Below are 19274 nucleotides of genomic sequence, written 5' to 3'. Positions count from 1 at the left end.
TGTGCTGTTGTCTGAATACTTTTTTTTTTCAAGCCTGAGCTGAACACAGCTGATGCCTGGCCTTGGAATATGTCAGTTTGAAGATAGCACGTACGGTATTAATAAATGTAGAACAATACTTGCTGTCAAGCTGGTTACAAGGCAGTAGTTCACTGAAGGGGGTCTGACAATGTCAAAAAGCATTAGACCAGAGCCAGCGAATGCTTTATACACTACAGCTGAACCCAAAAGATGAATTGATGCCCTGTATCTGACTTTAAGGCATCTGTCTGCTCTGGAGAGCGTGTGTTTGTCTGAGGAAGCGAGGAAACAAGTTGCTTTTCTCTCCTCCTTCAACCATCTGCCTGAGCGCAGAAGGCAAGGAGCGAGATGTGAGAGGACAAGTCCTGGTGCGGTATAAACGGGGAGAGGTGTGTGGTGGACAAAATGGTCTCGAGAAGCAGGAGAGCATGCTGAGGAGACACGTTCAGAGGAAAGGAGGAGCAGGCACGGTGGGCAGCCCAGGCCAGGGAACGTGGCCCCAGGGGGGAGATCTCTCTTCACCAGGCTGGGACAGTAGAGCGAGGGCCGTGTTTCGCTGGGCCTCCCTGCCGCAGTTAAGACTGCTCGCTTCCCTGGCAAAGATCCTTGCCTTCCTTTGGTTGGAAGACCGTGTGAGAGTGAGCAGGGAGGGAAGAGCCAGTCAGAAGAGCCACCAGGAAGAAGTAAACCAGCAGATTACAAAGTGATGAAAAATAAAGGTATCGGCCTTCTACAGTGACTTAGCAGGCGTGACGGTTTCCTCCACCCCCTCACTCTCATGCCTGTTGACTGAAGAATACTATAAGGCAGGTAGTCACGGATTATTAATGACGGCTTCTTTAATTTTATAATAACTGCCAACTGCGGCTGCTGTAATTATTCTGCTAGTCCGACAACACACCCTGTGCCAGGCTGCAAAATACCTTTTCTGGAGCACGTTGTCGTGCCGCTTCACATGCTGCAATTGCACCTGGGCAATTTCATACCTAAGTAACGCTGTATCTTAGGCCGTCAGAGCATTGTGCCGTCATTAAATGTCACTATCTTCCAGCGAAGTAGGAACCAGGAAGTATTTAGTCACTTATTTTTGCAAGTGTGAATTGAGACACCCAAAGTTTATGGTTTTAGCCACAGTGATCCAGTGAGTCAGTCCCTGAGCAGCTTATGAAACCCAGGAGCACTGTCTTCTGCTTTGCCTGCACTGCTGTCATATGAACCACAAAAGGCACAGATAAATTAAAAGTCACACAGAGTTAGAGGCTTTTTCTATCTGGGAAGAGATCTCTGGGAGTAACATTTTATAAAAGTGATGGCATCTCTTTATCACTCTTCCTAATTCCCACAAAGAAAGAGCTGAGTAGCTTGCAATGAGAAAAGAAAACAAAAACAAATGGAAAAAATTGTGTGTTGTGGTCAAAGACAAAGTCTTTCCTGTACAGCCTTCAATTTAGGAAGTCTGTGGGCATGGATTCCTGCCAGTGTTATTAGCAGCTGTGATTCCCAGCTAGCAGATCCTATTCTCTTTTTCTAATGGATCACAGCACACCTGTGTGTTACATGTGTGCCATATTTGTCAAATTTCATTACATTTAGCCCTTGGTAATCTAGCATGTGATGAGCAAATGTTTAAAACACTGCCAAAAAAGTATCTGAAAAAAAAAAGTAGCAATGAGTATTGCTATTTATTGTAGCAATAATTTATGAGTAAATAATGAATGTTGTTAGCAGTCCTCTTTGAAAGCTACCAGTGAGGGCGTGTCTTAAAAGTGCCAGAAAGCAGCCTAATTTTCAAAGATCCCAGCACTTTTAGGAAACAACAGGCCTGTATAGATATTGGCTGTTTTAAAAGGGTGGTTTGTGCTTTTGTCCAGTTCCCAGACTGTAACACCTCATTGCTGGGCCAAGCCCTATGTTCTAGCTCTGTAGAAGAAGCTTGTCTCCATATCCCTAAAAGTAGGTTTGCTATGGGAAACAGCCCTGACATTTTGCGGAACGTGTCTAGACTGGTGTGTTTTAGCCTAAAAGAGAGGATGGTGCAGGCACAGCCTCGGTCACTAGAAACCAAGTGCTCAACCTGGCACAGGCTTCCTGTGAAGCCATTCCCGGTACTTCTGCCACAGCTCTGCAAAATGAAAAATCTCTGTCTTCCCTATAGAAGGACCTGAGATGTAGTGAATAAAATGAAGACATCATTTGAACCATTAAAAAGAGAGACATTTTCCCCTCATTTTTTTTCCCCGCATGTGTTCAGAGGAGGAAAATATGGATTGCAGTCAGCTGTTCTCTCTAATTCCTCTTGACTCATTTTTGGAAGAGAAGCTGATTCACTCCCAACTGATTTGTGAACATCCAGCATACCTTTTTATTTTTCCAGAGGTGGATGGATAAATCAAAATCTATTCCTTAGATCAAGTTAGAGGTCTGACACCAGATGTTATGTGTGCCAGGCTCCACCACTTCTTTTACCCTTTTGCTCTCTCCATCTTTATTTCACATAGCTCTGTATGCAAGTTAACAAGCTAGGTCTGTCTGAATGGACACCTTTAAGTACCACAGTTTTTTTTTCTTTCTTTCTTTTTAATGGTTCCCATCATAGCTCTTTTTTTTTTTTTTTTGTCTCAGAACAGAGTGTTTTTAGGTCAGAATCCCCATTGGTCTTCTGCTGTTTCTGGCGTTCAACACTTATTAAAATGTCATGAGTATTTGAGGTTATTTTTTTCCCAGATCTTAATTTGCGTTAACAGATTTAGCTGATACTGAACCAGTTCTACTCATATGGGCAAGGACCAACTTCTGGAAATGATCCAGGTGTCCAAGATGTTCGAAAGTAATTAGTTTTTCTCAAAGCCTTAGGCTTTAAGTGTTGATCTGATGTATTTCAAAGGGACTTGACTTTCAGAAGAAGGATAGGGTCAGCATTTTCTGAAGGAGAGGCCCTTTGGGTAGAGTGTAAAGATGAGCACTTGAAATAAACATACCACTTCTGAGAATCTAGGGAAATTTGGGATAGCGTTTTATTTAATTTTGGTTTTCAGTAGGAAGTATGAATAAAAGCAAGGTGTTTGTCATATGCAAAAATATGTATTGCTATAATACTGCGTAATAAAAAGCATTATATCAACAATATGTTTGACCTTAAGACGAAGGTAGCTGTTTGAATCCTTAGTCACTCTATTGATTGCTTTCACTTATGTTGTTAATTTTTAAAGGCTTCGTAAATCGGGCTTCATGCTGATCACAGCAGACCGGATCACATCTTTCCTCCCCTTCATTTAAGGAAGCAGGCACATTACAAGGGAACAAGCATCATATGATTTACACTGTGTTCCTGCCTGAAACATTTTTTTCCTGTGACAATCTCCCTTGGCATTTGGTTCCTTTAGGTCACTGTCTACTGCACGCCTATTTATTGCATGCATGTGGATCGTATTATTGAAGTTAGTAAGACTACAGACAGACGTAAACCTTATCAGGAGTGGAGTTAGGGACTGTAAATATCTGGGCAGTGACTAACTTCTAATGTAGCCATGTACAGGTCCTAGCCCAGTGACATCTGGAGTACTGCTAGGGAATTTTGTGACAACTTCCTTTTCATTTTACATGGTAAAATACGATCTTTCTTCCAGGAAAGTTATTGCAGACTCCTTGTATTTGGATGTTTTTACCCATCTCAGAATTTGTGAGAAAGCAAGATGAGTTACAGCTAGGTAGGTTGGTCTTTCAGCTTTGGGAACTTGCTAGTGTCTTTGGCATAATTAATGTACTGGACATAAAAATGGCCATAGACTGGCATGAGAACTAAGTAGTTGCCACCGCATACAAGGCATTGCAAGCTCTTTGATCTTTCCATGAAAAATGGTTTGGTACTCTCCACTGATCTCTTACCTTGCAGGTTCAGTGAACCTATTCGAGGAAACTATGTACAGAAAATATACATCACAATATGAAAAGCTCTCTGGCTTGACAGTCCACTTCTGCTAAGCCTCTCTTAAGCACAGCGTATTATTCCTGAGACAGTCTAAAGGATGTATTTGCTGTTTCTTTATGAGATTTTTTTGTTTTAATGTGGCCCTTTGGAAGCTGTGCTGTGATGCAGGCTGTGGGGAGGTGCTGGTACAGAGTGGAGCAATCCTTTTGAACGTTGGATTGCAGCTCTGGTGACCTCACTCCCAGTGGCAGGGAAGCAAAGAAGCTGTCCTATAGTTTTCTCAGGAAAAAAACACTCACTGTTAAAAGCATAAACACCATCTTTTTTTCCCTCTCCTTTGGATGCAGGTTTTTCATTTACCCTACTTAGGAGTTCTTACTCTTAAACCTTTGCAATTCACCTTTAAAATACAAAGGTGAACATTCACACCTTCCTCCCACCTAGAGTATCCAATTCCAGAAACGTACAATTAGGGATGTTAATGACAGATTATTAGGCATTAACCTATAATGCTGTGCTCTAATAACAGCAAAAATGGGTCACACTGTAGGTATAATTATCTTGCTTCTCCAATAACATGCCCTAGTCATGCCCCTTTTCTGTGATATCCCTTGTCTTTCAGCAGAAAGCATAAGCAGCTGTATTTGTCTTTGAGGATGCTCTGGTAAGGGTTGCTGAACTGGCTGGCACATAAGCCTAGCCTTCGAAAATTCTTAAGAAACTATGATGTAGCATCATTGCAACTTGGGAGAAAAGCAGAAATGGTTTTGGCATCTGCCTCCATTATCTGTGGTTAGGAAGACAGAAACCATTTCATAGAGGGGATACTTAAGAAACTGGGCTGCAGCATCATTGTAGCTTGGGAGAAAAGCAAAAAGGATTCAGTCACCTGACTTCGTTATCATAGTTAGGAAGATGGAAACAATTTCACAGAGGGATAAGCTGCGTGATGGCAGGAGAAGGCTCCTCGGATCAACGGGAATGATAGTACTGCTGTTTCTGCCTGCACAGCACTGGGTGGTGCAATAGTCTGCAGGGGAAGAGAACAAGTAGAGGACTGAAGCTAGGCAGATAGGAGGAAAAGAAGTGTAGTGCAGGGGAACCATCTGAATGAGACTGTAGCACATGGGGAAGTAGATTGTGCCAGTGGAGTACAGAAGATATATAAGTACATTAAAATGTGCAAGTGGGAGTGCACAAGAGAGGAGAAAAAGGAAATGAAACTAAAATATCTATAGGCACCATGTTAGGCTTTGTAATAACTGAACAAGCCACCTGCATTGTAGTGTATGGCCCCAGGAGATGTGATACAACTGAAAGAAAAGGTGGCTGCTTGGAGTCCTTCCTTAATCACTCTATTGACCACTTTCACTTTCCTTGTTAATTAGGTAGCAGTGAATGCAGAAGAATAAACTTAGCACATCTCTCTGGCTTGCCAGTAATATTCTTCATACATACTGTTGTCCTTTCAAAGCATTTTAACCAGGATAAGTTGCATTTTTCTAGGAAACAGTCCACCTGGAGACCCCTGAGGGCACCATTTCAAATCTGGCCGATAGGGATGTTTTACCTCCCTAAGTATCAAAATATGCCTTTTTTTGTGCAGCTGGAGAAGAACAAATGAGAAAAAAAGCATTACAACTACTTTCGGTTTGACTCTGAATTAAGCAAATTTCTTTTCTACAGGTTGCTGAGCTTTTGATGAAGGCAGATAGTATATGCAAAGTCTTCAGCATTTCTGAACATGCTGGAAGGGGGCACAACTTGTGTTGTTATTTCTTGGAAATGTGGTAACTAGTATGTTGAGACTATTTCCTTGAAAAAGGGGAAAATAACACACTGAAATGGCTATCCTGTCAAAATAGCTTCTGCTGTACTTACCTCTCTTTGGTGACAGTACCAATGATGCAGGTATTTTCTAGACAGTAAATGTCAACAAGCTGTCTCTAAAATTTTGTCCTGGCATGTTCTTAGTGTAGAAATTGGCTCAGACCCAGATGCCTTATGGATCTGGGGAGATCAATGGATGGGTTGTATTTATCCATCTGAGCTAGCCAAATAGCAAGAATGTGAGATGCAAGCGTGTGCTTGTGTGTGGTTTCCCTGACATTACCCTCACCTCCTGTGACTGCTGTGACTACCTGGGTGGTTTTCACAAAAGCTGAAGCTGAGGCCGACTCAATTCCCACCAGCCTCAGTTGCAGAGGGGTTTTTGGAGGCTCCAAGGGCAATAGTTCCAGCCTTGAATTTAGATGCTCAGGTCCAAGCTTAGGCCACTTGATAAGTTTTAATGTAATTTAATGATAGTCTTTTGCCACACATATTTAGCATGTCAAGCTGACACCTCAGGACTGCAGTGGTTTAGTGGTTTAAAGGCTCCAGTTGCATGTATTAGTGGCCTGTCAGTGTATTGTCTTGGCCAGGAAGGTAGTCAGTGGCCCAAACTGAGGTAACCGGCAGTGATCACAGTAAGCTTGCATAGGTCAAGTAGCTTCTCTCTGAATTCACAGCAATATTATTGTTTACTGTTTGGACTGTGATAGCACCTAGAAGCCAGAGGTGCTGGTGGTGCCAGGAGGAGGAGGAGGTGCCTTTCCCAAAGAACCTGCAGCCCCAGCTTCCCCACTCCAGTCAGAGGCAAGTCAAATGAATGGTTGTAGCTTTGTGAAAATGCTCTTAGCTTCACTGCTCCCCTGCCTTTGGTGGAGGTGCCTGAGACCAACCTCTAGCACCAGTGGAAAAATAATGACCTACATGAATTGCAGAGACCAGAACAGAAGATCTGAATTTACTGAAATTAGGGAGAATCTCTTAAGTCCAGCCTATTTTTAGAAGATCCTCTATGGAGAAAACAAAGTCTAATTAAAAACAGACTTTATTGTTGCAGTAACCCACCATTTCACATGTAACCCTGGGAGTCTTCCACCTCTCTGGGTTTGTTAAATCTCATTGTTAACTCTCTGCATCCTGCTTAACTTCAAAGTCATATCTGAATATTACCTTTTCCACCAGATCTTACTATTTTTAAGGCATGAAATGAACATTGCCCTTATTAGGCAGTTCTGCTCCTTAATACTTATTTTTAGAGAATGTCACTTAAAATGATTTAATGTCTCTTCTTTTGGTAACTGTAGGCTTGGTGTTTTTACATGTGCTAATCTCCACTTAATCTTGAAGAGCATGAGGGAAAAGATCTTTTCGCAGAACAGTGTAGTTTGGAAATTGTGCTTTTTTAATTACCAGTTGTGAAGAAATATGCTTTTCCACAAGTTGACTTGCATACTTTTTAGTGGTATAACAGGTTCTGAGGAGAGATCTCTGTCACAGATAGCAATTTGAGCCTCCCTCATTAGGATGCAATTGCATATTGTATTTATAAGAGTCCCCTAAATGCATTGTCTTACAATTACTCCCTTTGTGGCAAATGAAGTCTAGGGTTTTTTTTTTTCCTTTCTCTTTAATACCCTCTGTGCTTTGCAAGCTGTAAGTAATTTTCAGAAAGTCTCGGGACACGAGGCAAGTCTCTCAGCACGTCTCAGCTTCCCTTCTCTAACGTGCCACCTCTGTGGCATTTCAGCCATGCAGCCGATGGGAGCAACAAGCAGTCGGCCAGAGGGCAGGGATCCTAATGATGAATCCTCACAGGCAACAATTCCATACTATGATTTGGTCTTCCACAGGGTGACACCATTAGTATCTCCTGTGTCGTCACCCAAAAGTCATCAGCAGCTGCATGCTGAGGATGTTCAAGGATTTGAACACAACACTCGGACATCTGTCCCACGAGGGACCGTGATGGTAATGAAATGGAATGGCAGCCCCCTGTGAGGGACCCACCAGGCTCCAAGGGCACCTGTGTCCTTGCTTTTGGAAGCTAGCAGGCAATCATGGGATTAAAGAGAAGGTTTACAAGGTCTTCGGAGACTTGTTAAAATGCATAGCTCTCTGACCCTTCTCCTACAACGTGCTGCCCTAGGACTAGGTCAGGAGAAGAGCTGAGAAACGAGTGGGAGGAGAGTGTAGAAGGCTAGCCTGGAGATGGGTAAGCCTGGCTGGTTGGCTTCCCGGCGTGACAGAAAGCAAGCAATGGAGGTATTCTCCCTGCTAGAGCAGCAAGGACCTCTGCAGAGCTGGTGCGGATAGGTGACTAATGCCTTCCAGGCGCTGGGTGACTCAGGCGCCCCAGTCCCAGCCCCAGTCCTCCGCAGCCCTGCCTCGCTGGGGCTTGCGACGGGCGATGGCTGTGGGCAGGGGAGGCACGCAGGGCAGCAGCGCCTGCCAGCCTTGACATTTCTCGGCTGCCAGACCACATTCCTGGATGGCACCATCTTGACATGCCATCCTCGGGGCACCTGCAGCCGTTGACCCTCTCGCAACACCGTGGTTTGTGCCTGTGCTGGCTGGGGCCTGGTGGACCGGGATGCAGCGCGAGTAGAGGCGGCGGTGAGAACCGGCACGAGCACGTGGTTGCGTGGCAAGAAGTTCCTCTTCCGTTCCATCTTGCTTGTTCGGGTGCAGCCAGACCGTGAGACTGAACAAACCTCAAACCTGCTGACAGCAAATTGCAGATTCTCTGATTTCAGCCCTTTGTTAGGCAGGTCCCTTCAGCCTCGGTCAAAACCTCCTTGCTGGTGCAAGAGCTCCAGGTCCTTCCACTTCTACTCAGCAAACAGTTGGCAGCACCCCCTGGGCCCAGACATTTGTGTTCAATTACCTTGAATTTCATCACAGAAAGCAAATTTTGCCTGGCAGTTTCAGGCCGCAACTTTGAAAGGGGCAAAACAAATGCCTCGGGTCACAGCCTGTTATATCTGATCAGCTCTCCAGATTTACGACCTTTTTTCCTGTTATGTGGTGTTGGCACCGGGCATGTTCCTCGCTTTATTCTGCGTCCAGCAGAACAATCAGCGTAACAGGCTGCTGAGAACAACAGTGGTCAGCACACCAAGCTGGGTATGTCCTGCTCCTTGCAGGACACATCTTACAGGAAACTCAGATATTAATCAGACTGTGCAGTTTGAGGGGGAAAAAAAATGCTGTAAATTGCGATCGAAGGAAAGTTGAAAACACAAGCCAGCAGGCAAAAAGCTCTTGATGTCCTTGTGAGTTGACTGTCACCATTTCTCTGTAAAAACACACTATTACTTCCTCTGCTGCAACTTCTCACACTGCTCAAGTTCCTCAGGGGAAGTGAAGAAGAAAACCCAGCAGAGAAGCAGATCAGGAGGGACATAGATGATGCGGTTGTGCAAGTGGTATGACTTGGGGATTTCAGGCGTAAAACAGCCATAACATTCATGTATTATCTGGGTTGCTATCAGTGCTAGCTATCAACAAATTTTCAGTAAAATAAGCTGTAAACATGAACATTAAGACCTCTTAAAACCCAGTGAACTAGTTAAAAATAAAAGCCTTCCAATAAGAAATAACATGCCTTACAATTGAATGCTAGTGCCCATCAGTCAGTAGATGAAGCTTATTACTGGGTTATAATCTTGTTTTCCCTCCAGCTAGAGCATGCAAAAGATGGTGTATGGGCATCTCAGCAGAGGCAAGCTGAGGGAGGTTGCCAGTATCACACCGACCCAGCACCTGACATTCTCCTCTCCACCCTCTCTAAACTGTGGTTGTCAGCTGAGCCATACCTGACTAATGCATACCTGAGGGATGCTAGAGGTGATTTTCACAACAGGACTCAAATGGCCTTGCCTAGGTCATATTTCCGTAACTGGTTTTGTGCTTCAGTTTGCTGAGCAGCTCTCACTAAGCATAACACTTAACGTCCCACGCCGTGGCAGCAGGACTTAGGTGTGAAGCCTTTGGGCTTAGAAATCCCCACGGCTTTCCCCACATACTCAGATGTCTATGTTCCTGCATCAGAAAGGGCAGGCTTTAGTTAATCTTTCGATTGTTTAAATCGATGTTAAGGCTATTCCTCCCTGTCATCCCAGCTGGCAGGGAAGCACGAGCATGAGCTGATGCTCAGACACTTGGTCAAGCCCTATCCTGCCCCAGCCAGGCCTGAAGCAACGTGCTGCTCTCCTGTGACAACTTCACTCAGCTCTTACCGCCCTGCTGTGGGCAGGAGCATTAGATCAGGCTCGTTAGGCTTTATGGTCTCACTTTACCCAAACCACGGAAGACTGGTAGATTGACTTTCTTGGAGGTATTCCTTGCTCTGCTGTGCCCTTCATTCAGATGCTGTGACTGGGGCTCATGAAAAGGACAGGCTGGTGGCAAGCAGGGGGGTGCAGGAAGGAAGAAAAATAGGCCTGCAAGAACCTTCCTGTTTACCCCATGGCTTAGGAAAAAAAAAAAAGAACAGAAAAGAAAAAGCAGAATACACGTACCCTAGCTACATTATCTTCACTGGCATAGGGCTAGCTTGGCCTGGCAGCTTAAGACTTGAGGCCAAATTTGCCCCTGCCACAAGCGTGTTTACTTTAGAAGAGTTTACTCGAGAGAGAAATCTGGCCCCTCAAGTCTGAATACTTGCACTGTGCTAGCGAGCGTGCATGGGAAGCGTGAGAACAATGCGCCGGGTCTCTGGCTCCCCGCCACACTGGGGAGGTCATTTTCTTCTCGGCAATTAGTGAAGTGGTGGCATCGCTAAAAGGAGTGAATAAACACATTCAGCCCTGCTCGGTCCCCGCTTTGCTCTGTTCTCACCGTGATTCCTTCTGGGTGTGCTGTGGGGCCCCTGTGAGAGCGAGCCCGGTCGCTGTGTGCAGCACTTTCATTCAGGCCCGCTTGGCTGGGCGGTCGGAAGGGGCTTTTGGAAGAGAGAAGGGGGGAAATAACCCTTTAGTTTGCTTCTTTTACAACAAATGTCTGTTCTTTTTCTTTTCAGGGGGGAAAAGATGCCAGCTTCTCTAAGAAAACTGCGGCAAATGGCTATTTTTATGGGAGTGTTCAGCGGTGGGGGATGTGTGGTGATGTATAATCTTATGCAAAGTAAGTCTTGGTGCTGTTAGCAACCTTATTTCTCCTCTGCCCCTTTCATTTGCTTTTGTGTAGTGGGAAAAATAGCAGTGTGTAAGGTCTGAAAAGCACATGAAGTTAAGGGGAGTGTGGCTGAAACTTCTGGGTTCTGCCTCTGCTTTATTTAATCCCAGGGCTGATTCTCTCTCTAAAGCGCTGCTGCAGCCACTTCCAAAGGTGGGTGTTACACAGAGGGCAGACTGCTGTGGTCACTAGAATTTCTGGGAGGTTTCTTGGGGGCTAAGGTGAAACGAAAGCTGAGGCAGTAATGTACGTTTCATTCCTTATTGAGATTTTACAACTGGGCAGGAAAGAGAGAACTACTTAAAGGAGGGTCTGTGAGAATGTCCTCAAGTCTAGCAGTTTTTATCAGTAAATCTTGTGGTGCTGGCCCATAAACACAACAACCTGTGAGGTGCTGAAGATTTTATTAATTTCTCCTGAAGACTATGACCTTAACCGTGATCAACATTAAGAAGAGAAAGGAGAGAAAAGCTAGGCAGCTAACATTGCTGTTCACAGACAGACCTAACAGCCACACGTCTTTGGCTGAGAATTCAAATTGTTAGTTCGAGTGATAGAATTATTTTTAAAATTATTTCTAGATATTTAGCATCAGAAAAGAAATAGGATTTGCCTATCTGGAGGTCCTACAGGCTTCTTGACCCTATCCCTCTCCCTTGCTGGTACTACCACATGATATTGCTTTTACCTACCCTTATATCAGAGGATGCTGCCAGAAATGTGTAGCCAAGCCTGTTCCTCAAGCCCTGAGATAAGTTGTGAAACCTCCCCTTCATTTTACACGTATTAATAACAAATCAGACAAGACTGGAAAGCAGGCTTTAATTTTAGTCAGCTCGTGCCCTCGAGCTCAGGAGTATATGACAGATATATGATCCTCTTATGCTTTAAAATATTGAATCTGGCTTTAACAAGGACATTAGCATTTTTTAATTTTCAGCTTCAGCATTGCTATCTGGAAATCTCTGAAAAAACCTCTCCCCTGTGCTGCTGAAAGTAAAACAGCTCGTTGCCTGCATCACTGAGCCATGTAATCAAATGGCTCAACACGGTGGCTACTTCTTGGTTTGCTGCAGTAGTGATGGCCCCTGAGCACGTCTGTGATTACTCAGTGACAGGCCAACTGGGCTGTTGAAAGGACACTTTCTACTGGTGGGTATGTCATTCTGTAACCTCCAAAAGACAGGGAAGCCAAACTGGGAACCTTCCTCCCTTTGTCCACACTTGGGGCCATCCCAGTTCCTTCTGCCTAGTGTACTGAACTGGCTCTGAGGGAGCAAGCAGTTACCATAGCGGTGGGAGCAGGGGGAAGAGGGGTGCTTCCCTCCCCTTCCTTCAGGCTGAAATAGTTTGCATGCACGTGTTCTCTTTGAAAGCTTGTACAAACATTCAGGTAATCATATTTCTACTCTCTGTCTTCGCCTCCACTCCCTCCCTTACGGGAGCAGTCTCCCTGGCCAACCCCAGCATGCTTTCGGCTTTCCTGCTGCAAACAGGCTGACAAACAGATCGGTTGGGCCTTTTGCATTTGCTACTCGAGGTGAGATGCTGCTGGAATGCCTGAGCTAGGGGCACTGGGAAACTCAAACCATTTTCCCCTCCAACCTGGAGGCTAAGTACAACGTACTTTTGACACGGGATGGGTGGCTGCTTGCCACTGTCAGTAGACATGAAAGGGTCAGCATGCTGGGGCCCCGTTTGCTCCTGAGGATGGCCCAAGAGGACAAGAGGGCCTGGCCAATGCAGGCTGCAGGCCAGCAGAGCTCTTTCTGTGCCAACTAGATGCTGTCTGCTTGCAGGGGATGCCTCTAGTTAGGGAGAGTGGGCAGTATCCCTCAGCCTCATGCTCCGAGAGTAATACCAACTGGCAAAAGACCAGGAAACAACCATACACCTTATTTTAAACTCTTTGGAAGGCAAGAACAAAGTTACCAAAGTAGGATTTTAATACGTGCACACCCTTAGCTTGACACTGTCCTTCTTGATGTCAGCAGAATGAAGTTAGGCTGGCATGAAGCATGTCTAGAAATCTCATCTGGCAAGCCATAAGATGTTTTTAGCCAAATCTCCACCTCCATAGGAAGGTCGGCACGTTTCCAGCCTCACAGTTCTGCATTGTGCAGTGGTCACCAATGGACAGCATTTCCTAGCTGTACAGAGCAGCCAGGCACTGATAAATAGCAATTTACCACAATTGTCCTCCATACGCCAGCACTGCGGCATACAGTCTGCTGTGCTATTGTTGCTGGTTGACCATTAAATTTAATGGCACTTCCTTGTGCCTCCGTTTTAATATATCCTTCAGGAGAGTCACAGCCTCATGGCTGCCACTTGAAAAGCTATATCAAAACCACAGCAAGAGCTTCACAGCAACAGCAGCTGTTGCTGTCCCACATCAGTGTCTGTGGAATAAATATTCTCTATTCTTATTTTCTGTACCTCCTTTAAGAAGATTGAGTCACATTCAGAACATTTGCAAATATTCATCCTTATGCCTCTTTTCCTTCTTTTTTTTTTTCCCTCTTTTACAAAATATCCAAACATACGGGCTCTCAGTCATAAGCTGAACTGTACATCAGTATGGAACAGGCTATATGCAGAGCCCTTTTCACTTAAATGTACTGAGTAATGTTGCAGCTCAACACTGCTTCTTTGACACAAGGGATCATTTCCTCCTTTAGCCAGATTTCTCCTAACAAGTAGTTTTGAACTGTTTTTCAGGGAGAGTGTAGGGGTCTAGAGGAAGTATCTTTTTTTTAAAAAAAAACATATCTTTAGATATTAAGTAGACAGTCTCCTCATTATCCTGTTTCTCTTATCTAGAAGGTTTTGCCAGGACCCAGTATTATCAGCAGGGTTTGGAGCAACTCAACAAAAGTCCTGCTGCCCTGGAAGCCCTGGGTGCTCCCCCTCTAAAGGTTCACAACATCCGACTGACAGATGGGAGTAACCGTGTGGACACAGAAAGAGCACAGGTAATGCTGGGGAGATTGTGTCACAGCTTCCTGGGGTGTCAGCACAGGTGAAAAGAGATCAACACTAGGGTTTTCAGCAGGTCACAAGTGACCTGGGAGCAGAAGCCCCACGGCAAGGCAGTAGGATGGGATGCCAGTTGATTTGGAGAAGGAACAGACTTCCAGGCATAAATCTGTTGCTCTAACAAGAACTAGAAACAGCAAGAATGGCATCTGCATTTTGTGCTGTATGGGCGCATCACAGAACGATAGAGGACCTTCCAAGTTAGTGAATCCCCCTCCTACTGTAAGCCACAAAACAATTTTCAGAAGCATATCAAGCTCCAGCTTTAAAATAGCTGTTGCCTCCCTTCCCCCCAGGTATGTTCCATGTTAGTTTTTAAAGCTTTGTTCAGGAGAGGGTTTTACAGCCACTCACGAGGTGTGCTGTGGAGCTACAGCACAAATGACGTGTTTTTTAAAGCACCAGTAAGTCTTTGCCATGGAGGAGGACTGCCTGGCATGGGGCTGAGCACTCACATTACATAGTCGCCAGAGAATGCAGCACTGGGTGCTGACTGTTGCACAAGGCTGACTTGCATCACCCCAGGGTTGGGCTGAGGCAAACCTCACAAATACAAGTCAACTTCCTCTCTGGGTCTGGCTGTCTGAAAAGGACTTTACATCTGTGTTTTTACCCAGAGACTTAAAGTCCTTAAGAACAGGACTGTCTGTTCTTCCTTGTTTTTGCTAGTGACCCAGGACATCCTTAGAGATCTCTTCAGGCAACTCGCTGAGGGATTGTGTCACTTTTGAATCATTTTGTTCCTTATGATTATTCTATTTTTGAGACCTAGGGACTAGACAAGGACAGTAAAGAATGTGCCAGATATTGCAGGTGAAGGAGCGGGGGCTGTCAGGGCAAGAAAACCAACCTTTAACCAACTCACATAAAATTGCAGTTCCCATCTTACTCCAGCCAGGTTTCACCTACGTAATACCCTAGGCCAAAATGTTTCCCAGGTTTTAGAGATTTTACCAGGCAACTTACCTTAGGCCAAAAATATGGGAAAAATGCACAACCTCGTGTGCTGATTGAAGAAAAAGAAGAGAACTTTTCCCACTAATATTTTCCTATGTCACCTTTTAAGAATGATAGTCGCTTGAGTGACTCAGAGTGAAATCAAAACCCTGCCTTCTGCCAGACCTCACCCCAGACGTAAGCCACCAACTTTCTTTTCCACTTTTTCATGCTCTCAGTCACAGTGAGCATTCGTGTTTTCATGAAATAAACTAGTTAATCATCATAGAGAAATTTACCTACTCCACAACATTCCTACCTCCTACCTACTGGTCCCGTTTGAGAACTCCTGGCATTTTCCATTTGTGGCTCCAGTACAACCAGCAAGCACTACACCTGAAACATTTCTTTTATTCAAATATTAGAGTGAGCGCAGTTAGCTAAGACCTGCAGCACTGAGCACAGCTTTGTTTATTAACTACCCTGAACGGTAGAATTTGTGGCACCGACAAAATAATTGAATGTCTTATTACCTTGATGCATCTTAATGGGCTGACTGATCTGTAGATAGTCAATCTACGGGCTTGTTATGGTTATGGGAAGCTCGAGCATAATGCAGGTCACCTCTGGATCACTATGCATTCTGGTGAGGAAAGGTGTTTGCTCATAAATATTTCAGAGAGTGAGTGGTTTTCCCTGGGGGCTGCAGCTGTAACACAGTGCATTCTTTCAGCAGAGATTAATGTATGGCAGAACAGGCATACTTGTATAGCCATGTACACGTTAGCCATTAGAGAAGCTTAGTGAAACTTTTCAAATACGTTTAAAAAACAAAATGAGAGTTTAAGTTAAAAGGGAGGTAGGTTGCTGCTCTGACTGTAAAAGGAGTAAATTTCCATTTCAGTAACACGCTTCATTGAATCTCTAACATACTTTTACATCTGCAGATAAAGTTACCCGTATCTGGAACAAAATCAGCGGGGTACCTCTACATTGACTCAGAAATGGACCACTCCCGTCAATGGTGTGTACTGGGGGAAGTACTGGGAGAAATATAGAGATGCGGAGACAGAAGTGGTAGGAGAAAACAGTGGACCAGGATAATTGGTTTAGTCATTGTGTTGCTGAGATCATGCATGCAAAGGAAGAGGAAATTCATGTCTGAAGATCTTGTGAAAGGTTGTTACCATCATTACGACAAAAATGTAAATTAGTTGAGAAACAGATTGAATACATCCCTATGAAGACAAGTGTAAGAACAACATGAGCCATTCATTTGGGTGAAATGTGTTCTACAAACTATAACTCAGTATACAGATAGATACTGTGAGCCAAGGTAGCATCTTGTTCCCTCTCACCCCTCCTCCCCAAGGAGATGTTGAGGCAGTTGAGTGGCGGGCCCAGCTTTATTATTAGCTATTATTATTAGCTATTATTATTATTATTAAATTATTATTGCACTAGGGGAGTTATCTTGCATGTTATATCAGAGCATATCAAGGTAAGCTAAAAAATCATGCAGTTTTTTCCAAATTATATAATAAATATGGTCCTTATAGTTAAAAAGAAGTGCTAGAACAGATATGTTGCAGTAGAAGCATGCTCTGACTCCACATCACATAGCAGTATTACATTTTTGTAGTACTGAAGCCTGAAAATCTCCCTTTTCAAGGTGAAACAGATTTCTAGAACTGAGTATTACTACAGGAATTCAAAGTTCATCTTCCACAGCAAAAGAAGAAATTTTATTAGATGAAAATCTCCTCACATGCATTTATTCTTCGAGTTTGTTAGACACTTCTGATAGCTGTATTTAGAAATCCAGAGCTGCAACATTTTTGCTCAGTTCCCACAAGCCATATGGTATTGTTGTCTTTTCATAATTAGATAAGCACAACTTACTGGATTTCTGTTCAGAATAACTATGGGAAGCAAGGTTTAAAAGCATGGGAGGAAGACACTATACTGGGACTTCAGAGATTTGGGGCCAGACCTCCTTCCTAGTTACCAAAGATACCCCCAGAGGTCCTCGGGCATCTTTTGTGCCCACCTGTGCTTTTCTGGGGATCTGCACCCTGACAAGCTCACTCCTCACTATCCCCTCCTCACAGATGGAAGGAAATAACAGTTCCTGCCTATTTCACAGAGCTAATGTGAGGATAATTGAAGGATAATTGAAGATTGAAAGATGTTACAGTATATAACTATATAGATGTATATGTACATCTAATGTATATATAATACAGTAGTAGGCGAAACGCGTACGGATCTATCAGTGTTTTATATTAAAGCGAGCTCTTTGCACATTTCCACCTGCAAGTTGAAAAAAAGAAAAGAATGCATTTTCTGCAAAGTGATTTGTGGCAGACAAATCTGTCAAACGCAACTGTCACAACTTACGTATGGGGCCTACACACAGATCTGCTTGGGGCTTGACAGTACTTTGTGTCCTTGCACCTGGCTGGGAATTAAAAGCAAAATCATTTGTTCTTGTCTGCTCCACAAAGAAGAGTTCCTGAAATCCCTGGGAGGAATAGCAAATGTCTAAGTGGGCCATGCTCCTGTGGTCCTGCGCAGCAGGCGCACAGGCATTTGCAGCGGAGACCCAAGAGGCAATGTCAAATGGCGTGAAATGACACTGGGAGGCGAGCTCCAAAGCCACTTAAATGCTTTAGACTATGAGTGGACAGTCTGTCCGTCAGTTTTTTTAATTTTATTTTATTTTTTAAAAAGCCAACTGAAAAAAAGAAAAATGAGCTGGTTTGAACCTGGAAGAAGGAGCATTCGCTCAGAGGCAGGCAGTGCAGGGACATGGAGGGTGCAGAGCTCCCTGCCCAGAGGCGACAGAGGCCCAGGGGCTGGTGGACAGACCGCAAGCGAGGCACCAGTCCTGACAAGTGCCACTTGCAGGCTTCTGCCCTGAAGTGAGCAGAGAAGATCCGAGACCCCAGGCTATGCCGACGGGAGCAGCTTCTGCAAGCCCTGTGCTTGCTGACCGTCAGCAAGCGAGGTAGTTATTCTTTGTGGGTCAGATCAAGCCAGAGGGCTGGCAAGCGAAGAGCCTTGCTGTAGATTCATCGCACAGAGGTGCAGGAGTCTAATTACCTAATTGTATGTACTCAGCACTGACTCCAGTAAGAGCAGAGCTGGGTGCCTGCCAGGAGCTTTAAAAATCCTATCGTAGTGTGCTGAAATAATAGTCCTTCCCAGCTGGAGAACCAGCACGAGCTGGCTCACAGAAGTGGTTTTGGAGCAGAGCTTTGAGGAAGCAAAAGACTCCCCCTCTGCATCTAACAAACGCAGTTTTTCTTCTCCTTTGAGTAACCACTACCGTACCCTGTCAGTTTTTCAGCAACCACATTGAGTGATCACACAGTGTTCAAACTCTCCCAAGCTAGGATAATTCCTTAGCAACACAGCCTGGCTCCAAGGCTGGAGAGGAGCGAAGCAAGGAATGCACCGACAGGATGAAGAAGAAGAAAGGCGTGGGGTCGGCAGGGAGAGAGGAATGACCTAGCTAAAAATAGCTGCCAGGATTTTATTCAGGTTGCAACAAATAGGAGCACGTATCCCAGAGCTTTAAATCTGGGCTGTGCTACTCCATTAGGGAAAAAAGCTTTCAGAAACTGGCACTTGCAAATAAAGCTTTAAAATAATTAAGAGAATATTTTTCTTAAGAGCAATGAACGCATGGAATGATTTGTTTCTCCATGCCAGCTGTTTTTACATCAATATTACTGCTAGATTAAAAGTGATTGAAGCTAGTTAAAAGCTCTTTTGGTTTGTGTCAGCTGGTGCCTTCAGGATGTCACCTTGAAACTCCGGGATGGGCAGAATATTTCACTCTACCATTCCCCTGTGAAAAGCATCAGTGTGCAAGGAGGCTAATGGTCCAAGGCAGCTGCTTCTCCACCTCCTACTGAACCGAAGGAGCCATTAATTGATTGCATCATGCTGTGTACAGGGATGCACGCCGGTGTTGCAGAGGACAATGTCACTGAAGTGGATGCTCCGAAGACAGTTTTGTCTCCAACATTGACCTGTGTTATTAATGTCATGATTGTGTGTTCAGCAAAAGCCTCAAATAAAGATATTGCAGCAAGAGTTGCTGTTCCAAAGGCCGTGTGTTGTGTCCTGTGTATGCTGGTATTATGAATTTGAAAGAAACAAACTGCCAGGAAACGGGGCTTTTCTTACAATTACAGACCTAAATCTGGACGTGGGGGTTGCTCTATCATGGCTAGAGGACTTAGCTTCTCAAAGTGATTCCCTCACTGCTTCTGTTTCCCAGCAAGGTATTACCTAAAGCAGAAGGGAGGAGCAGCCAAGGGGAAGCTCGGGCAGC

At 44.5% G+C, this 19274-nt stretch overlaps 1 protein-coding gene across 6 annotated transcripts in view; it reads left to right on the top strand.

The window, feature by feature from the left end:
• COA1 (cytochrome c oxidase assembly factor 1) overlaps window positions 1–19047 on the top strand; it is a 52718-nt gene extending 33671 nt beyond the window's left edge. For all 6 annotated transcript variants that reach the window (XM_083823129.1, XM_083823125.1, XM_083823127.1 and 3 more), the window contains exons 2-5: window positions 10800–10903; window positions 13778–13929; window positions 15877–15953; window positions 18721–19047. In XM_083823129.1, the coding sequence (XP_083679255.1) occupies window positions 10810–10903; window positions 13778–13929; window positions 15877–15953; window positions 18721–18817 (420 nt within the window). In that variant the 5' untranslated portion in view covers window positions 10800–10809 and the 3' untranslated portion in view covers window positions 18818–19047. The remainder of the gene's footprint in view (window positions 1–10799; window positions 10904–13777; window positions 13930–15876; window positions 15954–18720) is intronic.
• Window positions 19048–19274: the final 227 nt, after the last annotated feature.

Source organism: Anser anser, assembly GCF_964211835.1.
Source record: "Anser anser genome assembly, chromosome: 2".
In the NCBI taxonomy this organism is placed as follows: Eukaryota; Metazoa; Chordata; class Aves; order Anseriformes; family Anatidae; genus Anser; species Anser anser.
This window is presented reverse-complemented; position numbering and strand designations above follow the sequence as displayed.